This window comes from Peromyscus californicus, unplaced genomic scaffold, assembly GCF_007827085.1.
Source record: "Peromyscus californicus insignis strain IS unplaced genomic scaffold, ASM782708v3 Scaffold_4__1_contigs__length_199733344, whole genome shotgun sequence".
In the NCBI taxonomy this organism is placed as follows: domain Eukaryota; kingdom Metazoa; phylum Chordata; class Mammalia; order Rodentia; family Cricetidae; genus Peromyscus; species Peromyscus californicus.
In genome coordinates, this window is record NW_026294562.1 from 118025159 (window position 1) to 118050959 (window position 25801).

At 48.9% G+C, this 25801-nt stretch overlaps 1 protein-coding gene across 2 annotated transcripts in view; it reads left to right on the top strand.

Moving 5' to 3' along the window:
• Window positions 1-407: 407 nt before the first annotated feature.
• Il16 (interleukin 16) overlaps window positions 408-25801 on the top strand; it is a 95028-nt gene continuing 69634 nt past the window's right edge. Inside the window, exons 1-2 of one of the 2 annotated variants that reach the window (XM_052714873.1) lie at window positions 408-706; window positions 23061-23473. In XM_052714873.1, the coding sequence (XP_052570833.1) occupies window positions 667-706; window positions 23061-23473 (453 nt within the window). In that variant the 5' untranslated portion in view covers window positions 408-666. Of the gene's footprint in view, window positions 707-13326; window positions 13957-23060; window positions 23474-25801 lie in introns of those variants that run through there. The other variant, XM_052714872.1, reaches the window with a different exon arrangement.

The window sequence follows — 25801 nt, forward strand, 5'->3', positions numbered from 1 at the left end:
CCCAGAGCCCCTCTGCCCTTCTGGGGACACAGGCTGCATTCACCACCAGCCACTCTGCCCAGACCCTGTGTACACTTTATGAAAGGCGTTTCCCACTTGGATTGAACAGGCGCTGTGTTTGTGTGTGAGGGAGAAAATGAATCACTTCAACGTGGGGGCTAGGATTCGGGGTGTTTTGTTTGTCCTATGCAAGTACATAAACACAGCAGAACTCTCTGGAAATATCAGGGGCGGGCACAGAGACTGGAGTGATTCGGTGGCCCCAACAGTGGGGCACATTTTCCATATGTAGGACCTCTCTGGGTTCTGCCCTCTCACAGCATTCTCCAAGTCCACGGGAAAGGCGGAGGTTTTTGCATTTCTGTCTGTGGTCCGGGAAGAGGCATAGAATCCGAGGGCTCCCTCCAGTCCAGTGAAATACACACTCCCTTCATACGGAGGCCGGAGTTGGAAGCGACCGTTGTGAAACGTTAAAGATTTTCTGGCAGTGGGAAAGAAATTTTTTTCCCTTCCTCCCTCCCTGCCGAGGAAAAACAGTTCTAAGGAGAGAGTCACTTTGTAGTTTTAACTCCCATTCAAAGACTAGCAGCCCCGAGGAGCTGCGGATCCCCGTGCCTCCTGTGTGTGGTCTGTGGGAGCCTGTCACTGGTCCTCACCGCCCTGCTCATGAGTTTGCCAAGGACCATCTTCCCCAGGAGGGAGGCCGGTAAGTGCAGCCTCTTCGTCTGTCTCTGGGGACTTGAAGGGGCCTGATCTTTTTGGACATCTTCCCGGAGGGGTGGGAGAGCAGTTTTCCTTACTTGGTGCAGTGTGTGTGTGTGTGTGTGTGTGTGTGTGTGTGTGTGTGTGTGTGTGTGTGTGTGTGTGTGTGTGACTGTGTGCACACGTGTGCTGTGATTCTGTCTGTCCTTGTAGGGGCTGGCTGCGCTCTCATCCTCCATGCACTTGGCAGAGGGGTGAAGTGCCTGTCACCAGGTCTCTCCCTAAGTGGGTGAACACACCTGGCTTCCTCTGTGACTGTTGCTAGTAAGGAGCAGGGCTATCCATGTCCAATGATGGAGCTGTCAGGGTCCCCACAGCAGAGGCAGAATATAAGAGAGAACTATGCAGTGAGGTAGGACAGTGGAACAGATGGGGACCTCCCCAGTCTAGGCTCTGAGGGTCTAGGGCACCCTAGCTTGAGGCCTTGCCTTCCTGCAGGTACAGCCAGCCCATGAGATGATGTCATTTCTTATGGCAGCCCCCTGCATGTGCTCGGGAAACAGACACAAACAGGCACTGGACAGCCGAGGTTAATCCCTCTGCCCAACTGTGAAAGCCGGTGAAACTTGGGTTCCACTTTAACTTTGGCAAAGGGAATGCACACATGGTTTTCTTTAAAAAAGGAGAGTGAGGCAAGTCAAGAGCGCAGCCTGACTTTTCTAGCTCCAGGAAGATAGGGACAAGACTCTTGAGAGCTTTTGATTAGCTCCGACAAAAACCTCTGCATTCAGAGGGAAGACAGAAGGGGGGCAGGCCACCACCCGACATGGGGTGTGATGTCTGTGGCTCCAAGAGGAGCTAGTTGGCTTCCTAATCTTGGAAAAGGTGTTCACCATTGCTGTGGCTCAGTTTCCTCTTTTGCAGATCAGGGATAATCCATTCCTGCCTCACAGAGTAAAAGGAAAAACAACAGAGCTCAAGTCTGTGAGTGTCTTGAACAGCATGGGTATAATATGGTGACCATGTCAAGTCTCAGGAATAGCTCTCCTAGGTGGCCCAGAAACTATCACAGACACCTGCCTCTTGGGTAAAAAGCAGTAGTGGTCTCCTCTGGAGCAGGCAATAGCCTTCCATTTAAATACCTCTTTGTAGAAAATGGCCATGTGGATGTGTCTTTTTCCCCTATCCCAGCAAGCACTGACCTGGTACTTAACTAGTGCTGGGTGCTGGGTAGAACCATCTTCTCGGCTTTTACCCACTTTCTGTCTCTGGCTGTATCTCCTTTGGTGAGGTTTCCCTGGCAACAGACTGAGGCAGAGCTGTGAGAGTGGGAAGCTCCCTGCAGAATGCTGTGAGTACAGCACCCATGAGGGTAAAGGACACAGCAGGGCAGGCAGAAGGACAGGGATGGAGTTTCAGCATTGGCTATGGCTGATCTAGCTGCTCCTAGAGAGCTTGGTACCCTTGCAATTATCAGCCATTGCATGTGGGCTACTCCTGAGACTTGACCATCATCATGAGCAAGGCAGCTTTAGGGTTCTGGGAAATGCTAGAAGAGTTCAGCTGTGGTCTGCCCTGAGCAACCTTTGCACTGACTGTGGAAAAGGATGTCTTAGTTGTGGGGTAGGGAGCTTCTCTGAGTGACAGCTACTGAGTGTTTGTTCTTTTCTGAGTTTAGTTATCTACAAGATTGGGCATTAGCAATATGGCCACTTGTCCAGTTGAACTCTTACAAAGCGTTGTGATCTTGAATAAGTTCTTGTCCATCATAGGACTCAGAATCCCTGACAACAGAATGGTGAGATAGGAGATGGACTAGAGATGGCCCCAGGAGCCGTTCCAGCAGTACCGTTTTCCAAGTGTAGATTACTGTTAATGTGACCATGCTGGTTGCTAGTGTCTGTAGAGTCATGTGACTACAGGTGCCTTAATTTCTTCCACTAGAAAATAGGAACCCAGATTCTTTAGGAATCCCTGTGCAAGGAGCAGCTGCCAGCAGGGCGTTGGCTTGCAAGGCAAATGCTGGCTCTGCATAAGGCTAGCAGCAGGATGGGCTGGGACTGGAGACTCCCGCTATTCACTTTCCCTGCCCCAGGGAAGAAGGCCAGCTGTGTAAGACACAGTTCAGAGCTTTCTAATGCTCCCTGGACAAGTGTAGATGTAGTGGGGTTTGTTTCTCCTTCCCTGACCTCTTTATTTTCTGTGTATTTTTCTTTTCCTTTTTTTTTTTGTGGACACCATTTGTAAAGTTCATTTTGTTGCATTTTAGCTTACATTATTTAAAAATACTTATGCATTGAAAAGTTGTATTAGCAAAACCAGAAAATAGTAGGTATGTTGAATTGAATTAATTGATATATTAAATAATAAAGTATAAATTTAGAGTCACATTATTGAATATAAGCAGGAACAAGTTGAACATAAATGATTAGGAAAAAGTTTCTATTGCAGTTTTCATGAGAGAAATGCATTGGACTTCAGGCTTTCTTACATATGCAAATTTTAATTTCTATTAACTTTGAAAGTTAGTATAAAACACAGTGGGTTTTATTATGCATTTTCATATGTGTGTCATTATGCTTTGTTCTAATTCATGCCCCTCTTCCAATTCACTTTTCAATACACCAAGAGTGAAATCACTTTCTTAAACACTTGGGATTCATTTACAGCACATTACTTGTCCAGAGCATTGATGCTCCAGGCACTGTGCTGGGTGCTAGAGAGCTGATGGTACATATTAAATAAACAACAGACTTCAAAAATATGAAGCTGCAGGCCTTCAAGAGGCACCCGTTGGGGAAACTAACCTAATCTGGTGGGTCAGAATGGGCTTCTGGGAGGAAGTCTTATTTGAGCTTTTTTTTCTTTTTTTTCTTTTTTTTTTTTTTGCTGGGGTGCATGGGTATAAGTCGGGGATAGGTCTGTTGAGGTGTGATGGTGCGTGGTCAGTAGGCAATTTGCTTAAGATGATGAGGTGGGAGGGTCAAGAGTTTGAGACCAACTTGTGCTATACTTTTCTAAATAGGTATTGTGGTGTACACCTGTAATACTTGGGAGACTGAGACAGGAGAATTGCTGTGAGTTTGAGTTCAAGGCCAGCTGGGGCTAGATAGGGAGAGCCTGTCTGAGCAAACAGCACCACCATCACCACACAGGTCAGGACAGGGGTGGAAATGCAGGTCCTAGGCAAAGGGGACTGGATGGTGTTGGACCAAAGGAAGACAGTGGCCTCAGACCTCCCCTCTCAAACTAGCCACTGTGTAGGAGGATGGTTTTTCTAGTGGGGCAAGATTCTACCTGTCATCAGCCAACTGTCTTTGTCCCTGATCCCAAGTATGCAAATTATTATGAGGCCTCCCCATTCCTTCTGGAACAGCCCTTTGTGAGATCAACTCCCTCTTCCTCCTCTGGAGTGTGTTCAGCAGAAACAGCTCATCAGGGCCTCCTTGAGCAGAGCATACCTGACTTTCCCCACCACGCCAGGGCAGTGTACATGTTTCTGTTTGACAAGTGAGCTAAATGCAGGCTCTGGGAGTTTCAGCAAATGGCATGGGGCAGGACTAAGGTTTGAATCCTGGCCAGTGTGTTCCATGTGTCGAGAATCATGTCTTAGTATGCTACACTATTGCTGGAAAATAACATTCACACATGTGTGCCAGCATGTGCACACACATATACATGCACACACGGGATACACACAGGGGACACACATGTGTGCCCAAGCACACACATGCACCCACAGATGTGCATACACACACACACACACACACACACACACACACACACACACACACACACACACACGCAGAGATTTTTCCACAGGTGCTTCCAATTGACATTAGGTCTCCATAACTCCTTATGCCTAAAGGTACTAGAACCCTAACCTTGATGGACTAAAACAGTCTGTGCCAGTGACTATTTCACCATTTTCTGTATTGATTCTTAAAACTTGCTTTCAATTTTGTGTTTTCCAAAACAGCATTAAGAAGGGTTTCAAGCATACAAAGAGGAAGAAACCACCGTACTAACTGTTTAGACAGTGTCCTATTGCTGTGAGGAGACACCATGATCATGGCGACTCTTATAAGAGAAAGCATTTAATCGCGGGCTTGCTTATAGATTTGGGGGTTAGTCCATTATCATCATGGTGGGGAGCATGGAGGCATGCATGCAGGTGCTGTAGCTGTAGCTGAGAGAGAGATGCTGGGCATGGCATGGGCTTTTGAACCCTCAAAGCCCATGTGTCACACCTCCAACAAGTTCACACCTAATCCTCTCAAATAGTGATACTCCCTGGTGACCAAATCTATTAGCCTATGGATCTGCCACACTAACCATGCCTGTATCCATCAGCTACACTCAATTTTCTCATCTTTCCCTCATTGTATCTGCCATCTGTTAGTCTTCCTCTCCTTCCGTTCTCCATCTTTTTTATGTATTTGCATATGTATCAGGTATCACTAAACCCTAGGATGTGTAGAACTACCTCAATATTTGCCAATTTACAGACAGTGAAATACACAAATCTTAAAAAAAAAGATTTATTTATTTTTTGTGTGCATTGGTGTTTTGCCTACATGTATGTCTTTGCAAGGGTGCCAGAGCCCCCAGAACTGGAGTTACAGACAGTTGGGAGATGCCATGTGGGTGCTGGGAATTGAACCCCAGTCCTCTGGAAGAGTAGCCAGTGCTCTTAACTGTTGAGCCATCTATCCAACCCTGAAACACACAAATCTTAAGCCAATGTGTAGGGTACTTTGAGAAGCACATATACTGGTGTGAGACACACTGTTAGGGAATACTGGACTGGAGACACAACTCAGCTGGTAGAGTGCCTCCCTAGCGTGCACAAGGCTCTAGGTTTGATCCCTAGCACTCCCTAAGGCAGGCATGGTGGTGCAGTCCTGCAGTCCTAGTACTTAGGAGGTGGGATGCAGAAAGATAAGGTCATTGTCATCCTTGGCTGCATTGTGAATTTGAAGACAGCTCAGGCTGCATGAGACCCTTGCCCCCTCTCACCTCTCTCTCTCTCTAAGAAAAAAAAAAGCCATCACACCAGGAAGCTCTTGTATTCTTGTATATACTTTCAAACTGCTTGGTGGCCATATAACATGCCATTAAATTTAAAGGCTTTTTTTTTTTTTTTATAAAGTGTAGTATCTGCTTCAGCATCTCTTAGCTCCCAGTGGGTACCAGTGCGAATCAGATTCTGCAACATGGGGCAGCTCCAAGAGGGCGGTAACTCTCCACTCAAGGGGCTAAAGGGAAGTTACACAAAGACTAACCCAGGCTGTCACTAGGAGCAGGTGAGGGTTGCAACTCTTGATCAGATAGTAGAGGAGGAGCCAACTGGAGCAAGTGTACCATGGGAACAGATCAGAGACGATGAAAGAACTACATAGAGGCTCTATGCATACCCATGTCTTTCCCAGGGCCTCCCGAGGGTCTCAACGGACCCTGGGCAGGTGGTATGTGTTCATCTGCCTCCCTGAGGCTTCCCTGTGCTTCTTGATCCAGCCCAGCCTGGCCCTGGCCCCAGCCCTGGCAGCAAAGATCTGCTTTTACTGGAAAGTACACTCAGAACAGCCGAGAGCAGGCTGCAGGCAGTGTTGGTGGACAAGCTTTCAACTGTCTGAGTGATGTTGCGACAGAGAGAGAGAGGGTCCAGTTACAGGGCGTTGTGGCTGCTGTGCCCTGCCGGTCCTTCCTCCCCTCTTTGGAGAGCAAATGGGGCACTGTAGTACCATGGGGTCTAGGGAAGAAAAGCTGGTATTTGAGCTGCCAGTATGTCAGGCAGCAAGACATTCTTCAGGCCTTATAATAACCCATTTGCAAAAGGGAATCTGGCACTCAGGCGGGAGAATGCTTGTGGTAGGTCACGCAGCCAGTGAACAGCAGAGTTGAGGACACTGACTGCTGGACTCCAGAGCCAGTGCCCCGTTTCCTGCCTGTTCTGCCTCCTGTTGCCAGGGGCGAGCACATGAGCCCAGCCGGATGCAAGCTTAGCCTCCTATTTGTCTATCTTGTGTCTGTGTCAATAGATCTGACCTCAGCATCCCTCTCTCCTGCTTCCTTGTCTTCCTCCCTTCTCTCTGTCTTTCCTTTTTTTCTTCTTCTTCCTCTTGCTCCTTCAGCTAACAGCTACTGAGAGCACGCACTTTGTGCCAGTCCTGTGCTGGGTTCCAAGGCTGCAGAGGGAGATACGAGCCACAGTCGCCGGAGTGGGGAAGTCACAGTGTGAGGCAGATTCACGAATGAGAGAGACGGGCATGGAGTGCTTTGAGAGGATGAGAGGACAACCCAACATTCAGTGATGCAACTGGCAGGCCATGTCAGGGAGGGCTTCCTGGTGGAGGGGACGGAGGCAAAACTCGAAAACCACACAAGTGTGCTGGGAAGCAGTAGCTGGCTAGTCTCTCCGTCAAAGGGGGTGTGCCGTACTGAGCCGAGGAGGTGGAGGAAGAAAGGCACATCTGTAGGAAAGAAGTCTATGACCTTGGCAGAGATTTAACATTTTTATGTACCAAGTCAGTCATACCAAGACAGTAACAAATGAGGAAAAGAAAGGATTTCTTCATCTTTAAAACATTGCTTTCTGATAGGAGGCAGGAGGCAGCGTTCTTCAGATAGTTGTGTGGGCAGAGAGTGTGAGGCCAGTTACTGCCTGGCACGACTAGGCACAGTCATCCTCGGATTCTATCTTTCCCAGTCTGAAATGACACCCCAGAACCCAAACCCCACCCCCTGGAACACCTCTGACACCCTTAAAAAGTCAGAAAAGATGAGGGGTTCAGTTACTTCCCCCTCTTTGGAGACAGCAGGACCCACTAGTGTCCCAGCTATTGCCAGGACTCTGCTGGGTGGGACTGTTTGTTTTCTCACCCCGTATGTCAGCCAGTGAGAACTGGCTTTCCATTTTTTTCCAGGTGGAGAGGCTGGCAGGGTGCTGGTGCTTAGTAAACCACTCCAGTCTTGTCCTTAAAATAGTACCACCCAGGCTGGGACCACTCCCTCCAGCTTTGTGTTAACCCTTTCCAAACCTGTCCTAACAGATGGGGACAGTGGGACAGGCAGAAATCTTCAGCAGCTCAGCTGGGCAAAGTGCACTTCTTCAGCTCATGTTAGAAGGACAGGGCCATCCAGATGATGTTGGGTTCACATCTGGCCTCTGCACCCTGCTGGGTCCTCCTAAGGGAAAGGGTGGGAACTGCGGCACCTTCCAAAGGCAACTGAGCTGCAGACACTAGGTTGGCCATGCTTAGCATTACAGCTGAGTGTCAGTAAGTTCTGTGCAGTGGAAACTGTCACCGTCTGTCAGTCGGGTTCTGCACCTCCGGGTGATTTCCTTTGTCCTATAGCTCAGAAATAAAGTCTCATAACTAAATTCTGCTCCTTTGAGGAGAATATGCTCCCTTGTTTTCCTGGCCCGAGGCCTTGAGGGGCTAGGGAGTGAAGTGTATGTTTTTAAAGTGCTATTTAACCTGAGTCTAATCACATGAGTTAGATGAAGGAAATGTCTGTAAGGGCTCTTTGTAAACCGTAAAGTACAAACAAATGTGGAAAGCCCATTACCAGGCATCGGTCGTTTATTTATTCGCTCAGTTATGTGTTGACTCATTCTGTAAATGTTTAGGGAGCCCTTATGTGGGCCTGGCGTGTTTGGGGGACCCTGTGGTGAGCAAAGCAGATGAGGTCCCTGTCTGGGGGATTGTATTCTATATGGGATAGATTGATGACTCACAGGGACTCAAATAGGCTAATAGGTCTCCCTCCAATGGTGGCAGGTTCCCTAGTGGAAATAAACAAGGGTAGCATCATAGAGAGCTTGGGGAGATTGAGTGGACGGCACAGGCTGCGTTTAGGATGGAGCCAGCCTCAGAAAGAGCTGGAAGGGGAACTTTCTCGGGAGAGGAAGCAGCTGTGGCAACATGAGCCTGACTTGTTTGAGAATCAAAAGGCCAAGGTGATGGTGGAATTCAGTGAGCAGGAGGTCCCCAGGGTAAGGAATAGTGGCAAGGACAATGAACGCAGGCTTCTTCCCGTCATGATGCATTCCTGGGCCTGTTAGCATATGCCCCCCTTGGCATTCTCTCAATCACACCCTGCACTTGGAGTTTCTGGTTTCACTTCTTAGACCAAGCACGGGAGGTTGCGCTCACAGGACTCAGTTCCTGAGTTCTAAGAGAGGCTGATGTACCAGCAGCCTCTACTTTGCTTCCTTTGGGCAGCCATAAGGCCTGTGGACTGCTGACCAGAGAGGGAGGGTCCTCCTCTTCAGAAGGCCTGATGTCCTAGGTGTGATGGAGCTTCCAATTTGGGGTACAGATTGCATATGAGTTAGGGTCAGTCGGGGTCCCGATCATACTTGGGAATGAGTTTACCTTATGAGAGCAAGAGAGAATGGATTACCTGAAAATGGAGGGAAAGGAAAAATCTGATCTCAGGCCAGATGATGGGGAGGGTTTGGCTCTAATGCAAGGGGCAGCCAAGATCCTCCTCAGGTCCAGGTTACAGATTCCTCAACCTTCTGTCAGAGGAAAGTGGCCACAGTAAGGCCTATTGGAGTCCCAGTTACACTGTTCTGATACTTCAAGAGAGGCTCTGGTTCCCAGAACAGGCAGTGCTGACCAACGCCCCCATCCCCAGCACTTCAGAAATTCCTGCACCTTCCTCCAGACTTGGTCCCACAATAGGGGACTGTCCCCATGCCTGCCGACAAAGGCAGCTCTCTGTTCAGAATGCCCTCCCAGGACGCCTCTTGTGACCACCCTGGTTGCCTAGCCATGAATGCACCTCCACAGTCTTGCATGGAATGTCAAGGGCATCCTGCAGTTTGCCCCCACACCCTTGTTAATGCCAGGGACCTGGAACATTTGGTAGAGTGTCAGAAAACATGCCAGAGAGGCCACATAAGGGTCAGCCTGTTGCTCACAGAGGGTATGCTTAGGAGAGGTCTATAGGAAGTTCTCTCGGGGCCGATGTCACACTGAGATCAGGCTCTCTAAAGGGACATGAGGAGGAAAGGTAGGCTGGTCACATGATAATAAACACTCAGAAGGAAGGGCCATGTCCCTTCAGACTGGTTGTCAACATGCTTCATGGAAGTTACGTTGTTGGTCTCAAATGGAGCATGCGCAGTCTCATATGGCACATCCATGGCTCATACAGAGCTGGCCCCTCCTTCTGGAGGACGCGGCTGGGGCCTGAGAATTCCTGCAGTCAGTTCATCTGTTAGGAAAAGTGTGGCACAAAGATGGAAGAGGGGGCTGGGCTGTGGAGTCAGGAACACCTTGTTTGGAGCCCCCCATGTGGTAATCTGCTAGCCATGACCTTGGAGAATCCAGTGTTTAGCTATGACTCAAGGTCACCAAGCACAGCACGGAGTGAGTAGTTATGCACTGAATTTTTGAGTGGTGACTATGGGACGTGGTTATGATAGCACTTGGGTTGCCGGCAGGATCGTGTGGTGATGTTTCCTTCAGTGCTGGGGAACCTAACTCAAAGGCATGCACATGCTGGGCAAGCACATGCCCACTGAGCTACCATTCCTTTTCTCAGTTTTGTGTTGAGATAGCCTTGCTTGGTTGCCTAGGCTGGCCTTGAACTTGTGACCCTCCTGTCTCAGCCTCCTGAGCAGTCGGGGTCTCAGGTGCACGACCACCAGGTCATGCATTGCTGTGCAATGACATTTATGGAAGACTCCTGGCAGGTGCCAAACCATTTTCTGTAACCCTCTCGTCCTTCTAATCACACCACTGCATCAGGGACGCTCAGGGACAGAGCAGGAGTCTCACTGTGCTCTGGATAGGGCCTGCCGCCTGGGTGCTCCTGCCAGCCCAGATGGTGGACTTTGTTCTGAGGTTCAGCTCTCAGCCCTGACTTCCCTCTGTTTGGACCAGGCCTTTCATGTGGAGAAGTCAGATGGCTCTGGCTGGGAGTGTTCGCACAAATCTGCCAGGTTGGACTCACTTACCCTTCGTCACCTGTCCAGAGCAGGTGGTGAAGGCAGCATCTGACAGGGTGTGTCATCCTTCTCAGCCCCATGTGACTCGGGGCTGCTCTCCGTGTGAGAGTGGAGTATTCCCCCACTTACTCCAACTGGGTCTGGTACCCTGGCAGTGAAGATTACTGGTGCTCTGGTCCCTGCAGTTGGAGAGAGAAGCAAAGGCGAGGACATCCTGAAGGGCTGCACCAAGAGGGTGAGTGAAGGACCCCTCCGTCAGTGTGCGGAGTCAGTGACCATTTCCTCTTGGAGGAAACTGACTCTTCTGAATGGAGAGAGATTTGTTTGCTAGGATGTAATGTTCTGTTTGGAGGCTGTCGGGGAAGGCTCAGCGAGGAGAGCTGTTTGTAAGGAAGTCCTGGTGTCACCATGTTGCATGATGGGGCTTTTCCAGTCACAGTGGGTGGTTGGATGCCCTGGTTGTGGGTTTGGGGTTTCTGGCTCCCAGGTTGGTCCTGTCCTCATTGCTGGGGTGTGGAAGCAGCTGGAAAGTGGAAGGGAGGCAACAAGGCATTGGGTACCTGAAGGATGCTTTCCTGTTGACCTGGCCAGGTGAGCGCCATGAGTGTGTGTATCTGATGGCTTTGACGGTGGCAAGAAGAGAATTCACTGTGCTTGTTGGCTCTGGCACTCTGCTTCTGACCAACCCCTGCTCTGGTTCCTTCCCAGAGGTGCTAATCCTGTCCTCTAGCTAGCAGTGTGATTGTTTCCTGTTGTTGGGGACTCGGGTGACAAACAGGACAGTGAAGAGAAGCAGGTGCCCTGAAGTCACAGGGCAGCATCTCTCCTTCTGTTCTTATTTGGAAAAATTGTCCCTTTCTGGTTGAGTGACCCGAAGATGACAGCTACATCCCAGGAGCCAATTGAAGCCATGTTGGGGCTCCCAGGAGCAGCCTGGGGTCACTGCCCTCTATAGTGTCTCTCCTTATGTAATTAGATCCCTGGAAGAAGGTCACCTCTGTTTTCTCTGTCCTCCTATCTGCACTGCAGTTACGAAGGGGCCAATCCTTCTGAGCCCTGCAGAGGCCCTTCCCTTGCCCAGGAGCTGCCAGGGTGCCCTTGTACCTTGCTGGAAGCCCCAGCTAGTCATTTATTCCTTAATGGTGCTTACTGCTTCACCTCTTCTCAGGCATTCTTCCACACCTAGACACTGTGCTGACATCTTTTCACACATTGTCCGTGAGATCACATGGTGTGCCTCCGCCTGAATGGCAGGATTCACTCAGGGGTGCATTCTGGGCCTTAACTGCAGCCTCTGACTCCAGGCTTCATGCTCATTACAGCCCCAAGATGCACCTCAACAAACAAACTGGTTATGTATCCACAAAGTAGAAACACAACAGAACAACATTCCCTGGCAAGATGACTTTGGGGTAAAAGTACTTCTCACACAAGCCTAGTGACCTGAGTTCAATACCCAGAACCCCAGTGAATGTGGAAGGAGAGAACCAATTCCACAAAGTTGTCTTCTAGTCTCCCCAAGTGCATGCTTACACACACACACACACACACACACACACACACACACACACACACACACACACACACACGAAACTCTACTGGATCGCAATTCCTTGGAAGTCTTTAGTACTACTTAGAAAGCATTTAGAATTAGTTTCTGAATACTCATCTACAAAGAGCTGAGGCAGAATTATTTTAGGAGAAAGCAGGCCAAAAGCTGAGGCCCTGCCTTCCTGTCAGCTCTCTCCATCCCTGTCTTCTGGATCTCCTCATGAGCAAGCCAAGAACTTGGGGAGGTGGCAGGTACTTTGAATTGAATTTGGTCACAGCACAGAGAGGTCATATTCCTGAGGAGCACCTTAAACCTTAATGGGCCATTGCATCACTGTCCTCTCTTCTACAGCCCCAAGCTCCACCACCACCGAGAGGTTTGTCTGACCCAAATGCCAGGGGTCGTGCTGTCTCTGACCCCATTCAGCTTCTGAACCTCTGCTCATGGGTAGTTCTTTGGTGAGATGCTTCAAAGAGTCACGTCAGCCATAGCACTTAACTCAGGCCTCTGATGTAGAAATCCCCCACGCTAGGAATAATGTCCGTCTGTATCTGCGGTCCCCAGTAGGCTGCAAGGGACCATATCTTTATCCTGGGTGACCCAAGTGCCTGAATCACAGTGACCCTTGGAAACTGACTGTTGTGTGGAGGAACACCAACAGTAATTTTAGAGACTGGAAAGATGCCGCAGCAGGTAAAGCGCTTGCTACCCAAGAACAAGGACCCGAGTTCAAACCCCCAGTGCTCACATGAAAGTGGACTCAGCATCTTGTGTCTATAAGCTTAGCACTGGGCAGGCAGAGATAGGCAGACCCTAGAGCTTGCTCTTCAACCAGCCTATCCAAAATAGCAGCAAGCAAGAAAGACATCTGGGTTGACCTATTGCCTCCAAGGATGCATGTACAGGTGAGTACATCCATGTACACAGCTCTTGAGGATGTGCGTATTGCAGCACACACACACACACACACACACACACACACACACACACACACACACACACACACACACTTTATCACGAGAGGGAATTTTTTTGCATCTGCACTGCCTATTAGGCTGGCAACACATTTCCTTATGTGAGGTGGTATTCACCTTAACACACAGCTCGCTGTTGGCGGCTACACACTCCCATACCTGGGGAACAAAAATCCAAGACAGTGAAAATAAGCAAGAGCCCCATGTTTCTGTTTGGGAGGCAGCTTTGAATCAGCAATGAACTCCAAGTTCTTCTCTCGGATCTCTGTGGAAATTAGGACTCACCCGCGTCAGTCTTGTAATTAGACAAGGTTGCCTGGTGTCTGCCAGAAACATGAAGAGGTCCCTGCCCGAAAGAGCACGGAGCAGATGGGGTTGCTGAGCGCAGCTTGTGCGTGAGCACGCCGCCTGGGGAGAGGAAGGCAGAGAATCCGGAGCTGCGGTGCCTGCTACATGCGTCGCTGGAGGAGAGAATTAGATGCCACAGAAGCAGCTCCTAGGCTGCTAGTTCCCTGCCCTGTGACCCAGATGTCAGGGCCCATGCAGAAGAAGGATCTTCATGGGTCTTGCACCGTGGGGCCAGAAGTGCATCTGTAATGGACAGGTGCAGCAGCTAGGATGTGGCTGCCCTGCTCTGCCAACCAGAGGTGGTCACCACCAATATGCACTTTGGCATATCCACAGGCGCTCCCCGCTGCTGGGATGCCAGGGACCGGCACCCCTCCTCCTCTGCTCATGGCGTCTCTTACCTGGCCAGGCTAACTGTGAGTAACTCTGAGCCCTTTTCTCAATCTTGTCTCAGTATAGGAAAAAGCCCCACAGGGAACTCAGCCCCCAAAAGGTGGCAGAAAAGGGTCTGTCCATTCAAATCAGGATCCTTCCACATCAGCCAGTGCTGTGAGACCCAAGGGCACATAGAGAGACCCAGGAGATCCAGTAAACTGAGAACTCCATGCACACATCCCACAGGAACTGCCTGGAAACGTCAAAGGAAGCTTCAGGCTTGTGGTTTCCAACATAACTCTCAAGTAGACTGGAAATCAATACAGACGTTGGGAAATCCCCTTTTACATAGAAAATGAATAGGGAAAACAAATGTATAAAAGTCTTCACAAAATCAATCTTTCTGCATGTGTATGTGTGTAGTGTATGTGTATATGTGTGTATGTTCCTGTGTCTAGGCACACACGTGGGTGGGTGCTTGTGTATGTGTGTGCTTGTGCACATGAAGCTCAGAAGTTGGTGTGGGTATCTTCCTCATAGCTCACTGAGGCAGGGCCTTTCACTGATCACCAATTTGGCTAGTGTAGTTAGCTGGCTTGCTCTGGGGAAACCTTTGGCTCAGCTTCCCAAGTGCCAAGCTTATAGGCAGGCTAGCACACCACTGTGCAGTCCTCTAGGTGCTCGGGTTCGAAACTCTGGTCCTCATCCTTGAAGGGCAAAGTACTTTACCACTGCGGCATCTCTCCTTCATGGTCATATATTTCATGAACTTTCTAGTGTTTTTATTTATAGCACAGCAAGGGTATTATGTAATAAAGTTTTGTTGTAGTGATGTAAGTTTATTTATGAATTCATAAATATTTGCTTACCTGTGTATCTTACATCAATGGGACAGAGAAGGGTGGGGGTGTGACCCTGGACCACTGAGTATGCCTGACTTCTCTTTGGACACAGTGGCCATCTCCCTGCTGTCCAAGGCAGGGACTTCTGGCCCAGTTAGCCGTGCACTCTTCTTTCCTTGTCTGTCCTTGTGTTCACCTGACTGAGTTATTAGATCCTTGAGCTACAGCAAGGATCAGAGGTAGGTGACTGGTCCAGTCTCACATGTCTGCCTTTCCTCTTTCCTCCTCATCCCCTAAGGGTGGCTGGAGGCTGCTACCTCCAGCCAAAACATAGGAGTCCAGGAATGGTCACGGCAGTTTCTAAAGAAGGTGGCGGACTGTCATATTTACTGCACAGGTGATATCTGGGGGACATGCTTTCCCATCACTGAAATAATTGTCAAAAGCAGATAAGGAAGCATGTCTGCATGTGTGCATGAGAGAGAGAGAGAGAGAGAGAGAGAGAGAGAGAGAGAGAGAGAGAGAGAGAGAGAGAGAGACTTTCTTTGCAAATGATAGTTCAAAGAATATTTAGAGCACTTACACATCTCATATGCCATCTTACAAAGTCAACCTTAACACATGCCAACAAATAAAAATCACAAGCCAAGACACATCCCCATGGCTGCAAAACAACTAGGCTGGAATTTTCTAATAAAAAAAATCAGAAACTAAAGGACACAAAATTGAAAATTAGTTGACAATAACCATGCCATTCTTGTGAAGAATGTAGTTTAAACTGGAGGTCAGAGCTTCAGTTACTGACCTAAGAAATAACGGGAGAAGGGCTGAGGCTGTGAGTCAGCGCCTGCCTAGGTTGTATGAGCCCCTCTACAAAACAAAAAACCAAAGTAACTAGCCAGTTACGTAACAACAGTAAGACACTGGACTGTCAAGATTCCTAGAGTGTGGATTAAAGGTTCAGAGGAGACTTTTAGCTTTAAGTAATAGTGACAAAAATGGCCGACAGAGTGACGATAATCAACTAACACGTGCTTGCTACTCTATCACCACTATTGTATCGGTTGGGGTGTCTTTCTGGGCTTGTTAGACCTTGTGGGGCGGGGGTGGGGGGTCACAGATGGGTGATACTGTTTCATTCCTCCTCCAGTAGAATGCGTAGCAACTTCTAGTACTAGGAGAGCTAACCAGTGGGGATAAGACCTCCAGGTCTGTACCAGATGGTTAAAAATTAGATGTAGCATTATGTTTGTGTCTCTTAAAGCAAAACTTTTATTTTTCTCACCATTATCTTGAGTTGTGACTGATTAAAAACAAGGAACCAAACCCAGAAAACGATGATATAGAAAAGAAGGGATTCTTCTAAACACATCTCCCAGAATTACTCACCTTCCTAAAGTGATCAGTAGTTCGCTGTTTATCCATAAAGGTAAATTGTTTTGTAAATTAAGACTAAGTCTATACAACTCTTTTATGATATTTCCTAGCTTTTCAAGACTTCCACTGTGTTTCCACATGTAGATCAATTTCATCCCTCTTGTGGGCTGTGTAATATCCCATGAAACGTACCATTACCTGTTTAATGAAGTCTCCCACTGATGTACCTTTAGGCTGTTTACAGTTACTTATATATTTTTTTCATTTATCCCTTTCTTTCTGTCTTTAGTCTATCTTAGTTTCTTTCTCTCTTTCTTTTGAGACCCAGTCTCTCTGTGTAGCTCTGGCTGGCCTCGAACACACTATATAGGCCAAGCTGACCTCAGATTCACAGAGGTAAGCCTGCCTCTGCCTCCTGAGTGCTTAGATTAAAGGTGTGTGCCACCATGCCTCGCCCTCTCTTTCTTATTGATTCAGACAGCCAAGCATTCTTATCCAGGCTTTCATTTATCCTATTTTGAACATGCGTCTATTTCTCTGTGTGTGCGCACGCATAAAATTTACTGAGCAAGTTTAAGTCCTTGTCTGAATGATTTCCCTCAGACCTCCCAGTGGTTAGCACAGCCATCTCCAGTTCATGGGCATCTAAGTCACACATGACATGCCTTGGTTAATTCTGTAGAGGTAAGTGGCCGACCCACCATTCAGATAAGGTTAGCTCAGAGCCAAGCCTTTGGTGTTCTATTCAGAACCTCTCTTGTCATTTCTCTGACTACAAGTGTGCTGTGTGGAGATGCTGTGTAGCTTTATGCAGATGGTCACTCAAATCATTCTGCAGTGACATTTCTGCTTGGAGCCTGAAAGTGGGAACGTCATAAGCACCAAGTCTTAGCTAGCCTCTTCAGAGTAACAGTGGAGAAATATGCTTGCTGGAGTTTTTCTAGATTCTTCTTAAGATGAATTACATGTTTTACTTGTGCTTCGTTCATATTGCTTGCTCAAGGGGAAATCCCTGGCCGTGTGCTCTCGGTCTTGGGTGGCGTTGAGACACCTAAAGTTGCCCCAGCCCTGCCTGTGCCTTGGTGATTTAGGACCACCTCTCAGGATGCTGCAGGTTTAGCTCCTGTGTGAGATAGTCACACTGGCCTCTCAGGTACTTTCCAGAGTCCAAAATGTCTTTTTGGATGGCTCTTAAGTTCAAAGGTCAGTTCATGTAGCTTCTAGTCAGCCTGGTGTCTTAGGTCACTGGATTCCTCCAGTCTGTGGTCCTAAGTGGAATGGTTTTCCTGTGTTAGTTCAGGAGTCAGTGGGAGGGGCCTCTGAGATGCTCTTTAGCTATTGGTCCACCATATTTGAAGTCCCTGCATTGTGCCAAACCTCAGAGTACAGTCTCCTCAGGGATGCAGTAGGGTAGAGGAAGAAAAATCACAGTAGAATACTCCAGCACAGCCTGCTTGACTAGTGGGGACACTAAGGCCCAGAGACGCTATCTGTCTTCCTAATCCTGTGTACAATATATATATAGACACAGAGGGTCAGACTCGGCGGGGGGGCCCATGAATTCTATTAAAGATCTTTGCGTAGGAGAAGGGACATTCACCTCTTCCCTTCATTTCTTATCTCTGAATCACTTCTCAGTCCAAGACCAAAAAATACACCCCCTGGGCTGGAATGGCCAGACCTCAAACCTGCCTTTGAAATACGACACTGTGGGAGAACGCAGGAACTCCAAACACATTTATCAAACAGTTCCCCTTTCGCCACATGGTGATTTAAAACTCTCTCCAATTTTCCAGTCAGCAAACGATGTTCCCAAATGGAAGGCTGTTCCTCTAGTGATGGCTTTGCCCAGCACACTGGCTGCAGGCAAAGGAGGAGCGGAAGGAGGGAGAGGGAAGGAATGGAGGAAGGAAGGAAGCAGAGAGCAGGCAAATGGGGAATGGAGAAGAAAGGGAGGAGAGAGAGAGGAGGTGAGGGACTGGAGAAGAGAGGAAAGGAAGACTTACAGACCTTGCTCCACAGCCCGTGGTCTAGAATTTTCTTCAAGGCCTCTAAAGGAAACAAGTGTCCACTGGCTTGTGGTCCTTTCCTGTCCCTTGGCACTGCACTCCATGGAGAGGACAGTTCAGCTGTGATCGGCTGTCCTAAGCAACTGTGAGGACAGCAGTCCCCACTCCTCTTTTCCAGGTAATCTCCTGCATGACGGGATGAAGTGATCCCATGGAGCATCTTCATGCTCTGGGAGGCCTGGCATAGAGAGCCAATTCTCTTCAGGTGTTTGGAGGGACACTGGCCAGGACTTGGGAGAGCAGTGTTCTAGTCCTTTGACCTCTTGGCTTGGAAGGGAGGCTGTCCCCTGAGGAATGCCATGTTGAAGTTCTTCTGTGTGTAGGGAACCTCAGGGCAGCCTTGTGCAGAACTCGCTAGGGACAGAGGAAACCAGGTAAGACACTGGCAAGGAATTCTGGGGCCGGGGAGCCAAATCAGAGAAAGGCTATTGGTTTGAACTTTCAGAGAGCGCCAAGGAGGAGGGTGGCATAGCTGGCCCCCCCTCACCGCTGACATTTGGTTCCATGAGAGAGCCATAGCTGGTTCTAATGTCCTGAGCACAATTACCAAGGCTAAGCTGAGCCATGTGACTGCCATGCTGTGTTTTCAATTATTTCCTCTCCCTGCTTTGCCTCTCCTGGTGCCAGGCCTAGAGGGAAGTCCCTTCCACAGAAGCGCAACCCTCCATTTCAGCCCTTGCATTCCTCTCCCTTTCACATTTTCTGGGATGCCAAGGCTCATGTGGAGCAGTCTTTGCTCTTAGATGGAGGATGAATGCTTTGCCCCGCTGCTTCTTCACGCCCATCCCATGGTCCCTGTCATCTCTCAGGAGAGCCCAGCCTTAGAAACGGCCGCTCCCTGTAGAAGAGCTTGCTTGTTACAGCTGACAGTACTCAATGGACACATTCTGAAAATGTCCTCACGGGACGAGCAGTTTCCACCAAGGAATCTGACCCTCATCTGGCCTAAGTCCTGCGTGCAGCCCATGTAACCAGCCAAGGAAGCCTGCAGCTTTATACCTCAACCTCCAAGGACCCTTAGCTTCTTTGCACCGGAGGATGCCTAGCCAGTGATTGGTCGTAGCTGGGGAACTTGAAGGTTCGGAAAGGACATGGAGGAGAAAGGGAATGGGGTGCATAATTCCAGGGTCTACGGGAATTGGGGGATCAAGACTGCTCTGTTGGATCAAGAACCAGCTGCTATGCATGGGAATGGACCGAGGCGAAGACTAGCTTTGACAGGAGCTGAAGTAGCTTAGGAAGTTCTAAGGGCCTAGGAAGTCATCATTTTCCAGGACTTTGACCTCTAGCAGCAAACTAAACGACTACTATTGTATGAAGATACACCCTTAAGCCCTAACTGGAATATGTTAATTCACATAGCAGAATAAATACCATAGCTTCGGGCATGGCTGGATCCAGCTGCTGTATGATAGCATCTAGACCTGGTTCTGCTCACATTCCCTCTGTTCTTCTGTACTTTGTTCTTTCTTCCACTCCCCTCCCCATCTGCATGACTTCTGAACCTTCCATATCAATGTTACTGTCCAAACAGTGGTGCTCACTGGCAACTCATTCTCAGGTCTTCCCTGCCTAGTGTCAGAAAGTCCTAGAAGGATTTTTAACCCAAAACCAAGTAGTTTTCAAACTTTCAAATGGCTGATGTGCTAGTGCTGGCTGTGACACACACAAACACACACAGACACACACACAGACACACACAGACACACACACACACACACACACACACACACACACACATACACACACACACACTGTGCATGCCCCACTGAGGTTGGTCTGAAAGGAAGGAGGTTCAGTCTAAGTTGTTATCTACAGTGACTCTGGCATTGAGCTACCAGTTCTGGGAACTTGAAAGGACAGAGAGTTGAGACATGCTGGAGACGTCAGCCCCAGGGCAGCTGGGATGGTTTGGATTTGAAAGGGGATATCTGAAAGAGAAACAAGTAACAGGAAGAAAATGGCACTGAGAACGCAAAGACCGCGAACAGACAGACAGCAATCCTCTCGAGACAAAGCAAGTTTCAATGGAGCGGTTTGTAGCCTCCGGACTTGGCGATTGGGGCTCTGGACACATTAAATGCGGAACTGATACAGGAGTTTCCATGGCTTTAGGGGAAGGAAGCAAACCCTGGTGCCAGATCTGGAAGCAGTGGTGAGTTAAGGAGAGAAAGAACAGAGAACAGAGCATTTATTCAAGAGTACCGAGATGGGGGGACAGGAGCCAGATTTGTTTGTTTTTCAAGATAGGGTCTTATCTGTCCCAGGGTGGCCTTGAACTCACTACATAGCTGAGGCTGGCCTTGAAGTCTCCATACTCCTGCCTCTCTACCTCCCGGATGCTGGGATTACAGGCACCACTGTGCCTGGCTTACCACATAATTTAGGGACAGAAGAGGGTTGAGTGTATTCACACGCTGATCATCCAGACCCCAGGCAGCTGGAGACACTGGGCGAAGGTGAGCCAGGTAGCGGTCGGGGGCTGTGAGGAGCCAGCGTGAAGGCTCAGGCCCCGGCCACACTGCATAGTTTTTATGATGCTCACTGCCCCATGCTTTGGTCATCTTTCTGTGACACGAGGGCAGTAATCAGAGTCCACAAGCCGTTTTCTGAGGACTAAGTGGCAGAGCAATCAGAATGCTGACTGGCACACCACAGTGACATTCTGAAGTAGTCATTCCTGAGTGTATGATAGAGCTAATTTGGAGACAGCCCATTCACTGGCCAGTACTGGAGCCCAGCTGGTGGCCGTGAAGGTTTCCTTGTACTAGTCTGCTCAAGCATGAGTGTGGCCTGCAGGACGCAGAAGCCTGCCACCAAGCACAGCTGTCACTACAGGGCCCCTCCATTGTGGGGCTAGAAGGTCAGAGAATGCAGGGCTTTGGGATATTGGCCAGGGGTGCCTCATGAAATGGCCGGTGCTGAGTTATGTTCTTTTTTGTAATATTTATTTCTTTATTTAGCGTGTGCATTGTACGATTACAAACATATACACCCCTGTCCATGTGTGGAGTTTAAAGGTCAGAGGACAACTTGGAAGAGTCAGCCTTCTACTGTGTGGGTTCCAGGATCAGACTGAGGTCCTCAGGCTTAGTGGCAAACACCTTCATTGGCTGAGACACTTCATCTTGTCAGCCCAAGATGCAATGGTGCTTTTGGTTTGGTTTGGTTTTTTTAACATGTGTGTGTGTGTGTGTGTGTGTGTGTGTGTGTGTGTGTGTGTGTATTCTAGTGCCATGGCACACGTGTGAAGTTGGTCAGAGAACAACTTGAAGAGGATGTTTCTCTCCTTCTGTCATGTGGCCCTGAGTACCAAACTCAGGTTGTCATGCCTGGTGGCCAGTGCCCTTCCCCACTCTTGCCGTCTTCTGAGTTAACTTCGGCTAAAGCACTCAGCACAGTGCCGGATGCACAGACAGCTGCCAAATAGTCATCCATCTAATTATTAATACAGAGAGCAATAAATGGGCTGGGAGGTGATTCAGTCGGGAAAGTGCTCGCTGTGTAAACACAAGGCCCCGAGTTCAGACCTCTAACACCCAGGTATAAATATGGGTGTGGTAGTGCCCACCTGTAATCCCAGTGTTGTGAAGACAGACAGAAGATGATAACTGGGGTTCACTGGCCAGGGAGCCTAGCCAAATAGGAGAGCTCTGGGTTCAGTGAGAAACCCCCATCACAAAATTAGGTGGAGAATGGTAGAGAAAGACACCAGATGTTGATCTCTGGCATGTGCATGAGCGTGTGTGTGTGTGTGTGTGTGTGTGTGTGTGTGTGTGTGTGTGTGTGTAAGCCAGGTGTTTCAGACAGTATCCTAAGAAGGTATTCTCTTTTGGGGGACATGTGAAGGTTTCTATGCCATGAAACATCGGAAGCTCTTTGCATCTCTGATTCCATCCGGCATGTGCACAAACTGCAGGATGGGTTGCCAAGAGCATTTCCACAGTTTGTTGTTTTGGAAGCAGGCTTTATTGGGTGGCATGTACCCAAGTCAGAACTTAGCTGGCAACGGCATCAGGCTGCTCTGCCACCTATCTCGGGGACACCGAATCCGTGGGAGGTGCCTCTGGGCAAAACTGTGCTGGGCTGTGGGCCTGATAGGGGAGCCAGCCCGGAGCTAGGAGACTGGGAGAATGAACTGGTGGGATGGCTGACAGAGTATGCACTCACAGCCCTACCTGTCACAGGCAGGGGTCAGGGTGTGTGACCTTGGGCCTGAGGAAGGGCACATGTGTTTGTCAAGAGCCAGCTGTGTGCTGAACCTTCCGTGCTCACCCCAGCCACAGCAAACTGGCCTTTAGAAGACTCCAGTCTTCAGATCTTCACCTGGGATCAGAATGTATCAGTGGTCACTGGGCTGAGTCCTGGGCTCTAGCGTTCCTTTGGAGACACTGTAATAGATACTAAAGACTACAAGGGGACCAGGGCAGTAGGTGCCATACTCCTTGACCTCCTCCTTGCTCAGCTTTACAGACTGTAGTTTGATTTAAAGATTAGCTTCCAAGGTTAAGAGCCCTGCAAAGCCACAGTCCCCGGGAGCAGTTTAATTCCTAAACCTTTCCCCATGACTCTGACTCAGTTTTTTTGCCAGCGTCTTAGATTCAAATTTCTCTTCTCTGTTCCTCAGTTTCCCTGTCTGTAGGATGAAGGTTTGGATAAAGAGTTATGGCTTGGTCTTTGTGAGCCTGAGACATGGAGAGGATGTTAACTCCTTGAGTTATCTAAGCTCCATTTGGCCTGCAGACTGGCTGGGTCCAGGGATTCATCTGCTCTGCTTCATGGGCACCCGCAGCCCAATCCCGGAACTTGAGCTGGCAGCATGTCACACCACTTCTTCCCATTTCTTCTCTCCTCCAGGGACTCATGCAGTGGCAGCTAAGGCCAGTTCAGCTGCCACTCAGCGGCCAAGGCCCGGAGAACAGGAAAGGAAGAAGCGTGGCCTCGCTTCCTCTCTAAGGATGGAGCCCCACAGCCACTCCGGAAAGAGCCGGAAATCCACAAAATTTCGCTCCATTTCCCGTTCCCTGATTCTCTGTAATGCCAAGACCAGCGATGATGGCTCTAGCCCTGATGAGAAGTACCCCAACCCTTTTGAGACTTCGCTGTACCAGGGCAAGGAGGGTTTCATTCACTCCTCCATGCAGCTGGCAGACACATCGGAGGCTGGGCTCAGCAACATTCCAGATCTGGCACTGGCCTCGGGAGCTGCTCAACTCCAAGCAGCTGGGACTGATCGCGGCCAACACTGCAGGAAGATGTTCTTCATGAAGGTATGGCCAAGATCTGCATCTGTGGCAGGGCCCATAGCTCTGATGCCATGAGTTAGTCTTTGGATCCATTTAAGCAAAAGCAGGAAAGCAAGAAGTTCTCATTTTGAACAGCAACAAGGGAAAAGTTGAAGCAGGACCACCTAGAGCTCATGGCAATGGGCTTGGTAGTGAATCAGGTACAGCCAACACTCTTCTCTGAGATATTTGGCGAGAGGTGGTATCATTTGGAGATAGACTGAGCCTAGATCTCTGGTAAAAAATACTAGCTGCAATAGCTCTCATCATCACCCAAGCATCCCTAGGTAAAGTGTAGACAGGTCATAACACACCTACCCTTCATACCCAGAGCGGTAGGTAACTGGGCACAGGAGAGGCCTTGGGAAAGCAGACTAAGAAGCATGGATGGAAAACTAGCTTCCAGAATGCAACTGTGAGTGTTTTCCAGGTCCCTTCAGTCAATTGCAATGTCAAGTGTTTGGGGTTTGAGAATGTTATCCCCTGTTAGATTACTGTCCTTCTACGATGGAAATTGTGGAGGTATGGGCATCCAGGCTAAAGATGTGTTGCAATTATTCCCTAAGGAGTGCCATGATTTTGCTTTTGTGCCATCTGTGGAAGGAGAGACTTCTCAAGTGTCCAAAGAGTCCTGGACCTGGAGTCGTTGCTGCCCACACAAGACGGGCAAGACCCAAGGGGTTTCTCCCGTAGCTCATTGCCAAGACCCTAAGGCAGTCATGTGATCAAGCAGCAGACAGAGAAGGCATTCTGCTGCCTTGTTGAAGTCTGGTACTTTTGTACACACTGACCATCAGGAGGGAACTTACTCTTGAGTACTTATCTAATATGTAGCATCAGGCCACACTATGGAGCAGATAGAGGTGGTTGTCCTAGTAACATCTAGACACAAGCATCATCCTTAAGGTCCTGCTTAGAGAAGGCTGCGCCATCACCTTGAGGGTGACTCCCACTGATGAGCCTTGAATTCATCTTATGGAGTAGAAGACAAAGCCAGTGTCTTGATGGGCTTCAGGTAAGCTGAGCAGGCTCTCAGCTGGCCATGAATGAGGAGAGATTTACTCACCCAAGAGTTTGTTTGTTTAGAGACAGGGTTTCATGTATCACAGGCTGGCCTTGAGTTTCCTGTGCAACCGAGGAAGAACATGAATATCTCGTTCTCCCTTGGCTACCTCCCCAGCAATGAGATTGCAGGTGTGTGCCACCATATCTGTTTCTGCCATGCTGGGGATCAAATCTAGAGTTTCCCGTAGAAGCACTTTACAACCAAGTTACATCTCCAGCCTGAGAGTCAAGTGTATTAATCACAGTAGGAACTTGTGCAGATGAGAGCTCAGGTAAGTGAGATTCCAAAATCACGTGGGGGTCTCACCAACTCCTAGAGTGGACTTTATTAATGCACTTCTATTTAATCACAAGGCATTTTTCAAGTACCTACTATGTGCTGGGCTCTGTGGTGATCCGGATCCTGCCCAATACGAACCTGCTTAGAGTGTAAGCTATACTCCAAGAGGAGTGTGGGGCTGCAGAAGGAGAGGAAAAATAAGGAGCATGTCTTGAGGGGTGCTGGCTGTCCTTCCTTCAGGCAGTATTTACCTAGTACCTAACTGGAGCAGGCATTATATGATGAATTGCCCTTGTATGGCTTGCATCTGACCAAGGGATGTAGATGTCAACAGCTTAATGCATGATGCAGCATTTGATAGAGAAGGGCCATGAAGAAACATTGAGCAGGACCAGGGTGCTGTTTGTGAGACGTGATCACAAAGCCTTCTCTACCAACCAGACCCTCGATCAAGAATCTTTGAATTGAGGAGTGAGTCATGTGACCATTTCAGCAAGAGCATCACAGACAGAGGGGCAGCATATGTAACAAGGGGAAGAAAAGAATACTCGTAGGAGCAATTTGGAGGCTGATTCAAGAGGATGGCTGCAAGTTCAGGACAAGCCTGAGCTACATAGTAAGTTCAGTTCAGCCTGGGATAGGCAACATTTAGCTCAAGGAGAACAAAACAAGTAAGAAGTAAAGTGTGTCGTGAGCATCAGAAAGTCTAGAACATCATGGGCAGAGGGTAAAGGGAAGAACAACAGAATGGGAAAACAAAGTAGTGCCAGGGTTCCTAAGCAGGGCTTTGGCAAAGCGTTGCAGCCTTATTGTAAGGGTGTGAGGCAGGAAAGGGACGTGATCAGGTTGCTTTAACAGGAGCACTCAGGGGCCTGGTAAACAGGGATGGGGGCCTTCTCGGGAGGCTACAGTGATAAGCCAGGGCAAGAATGATGTGGGTTAAACTGAGTAGGTCCCAGGAAATAGTC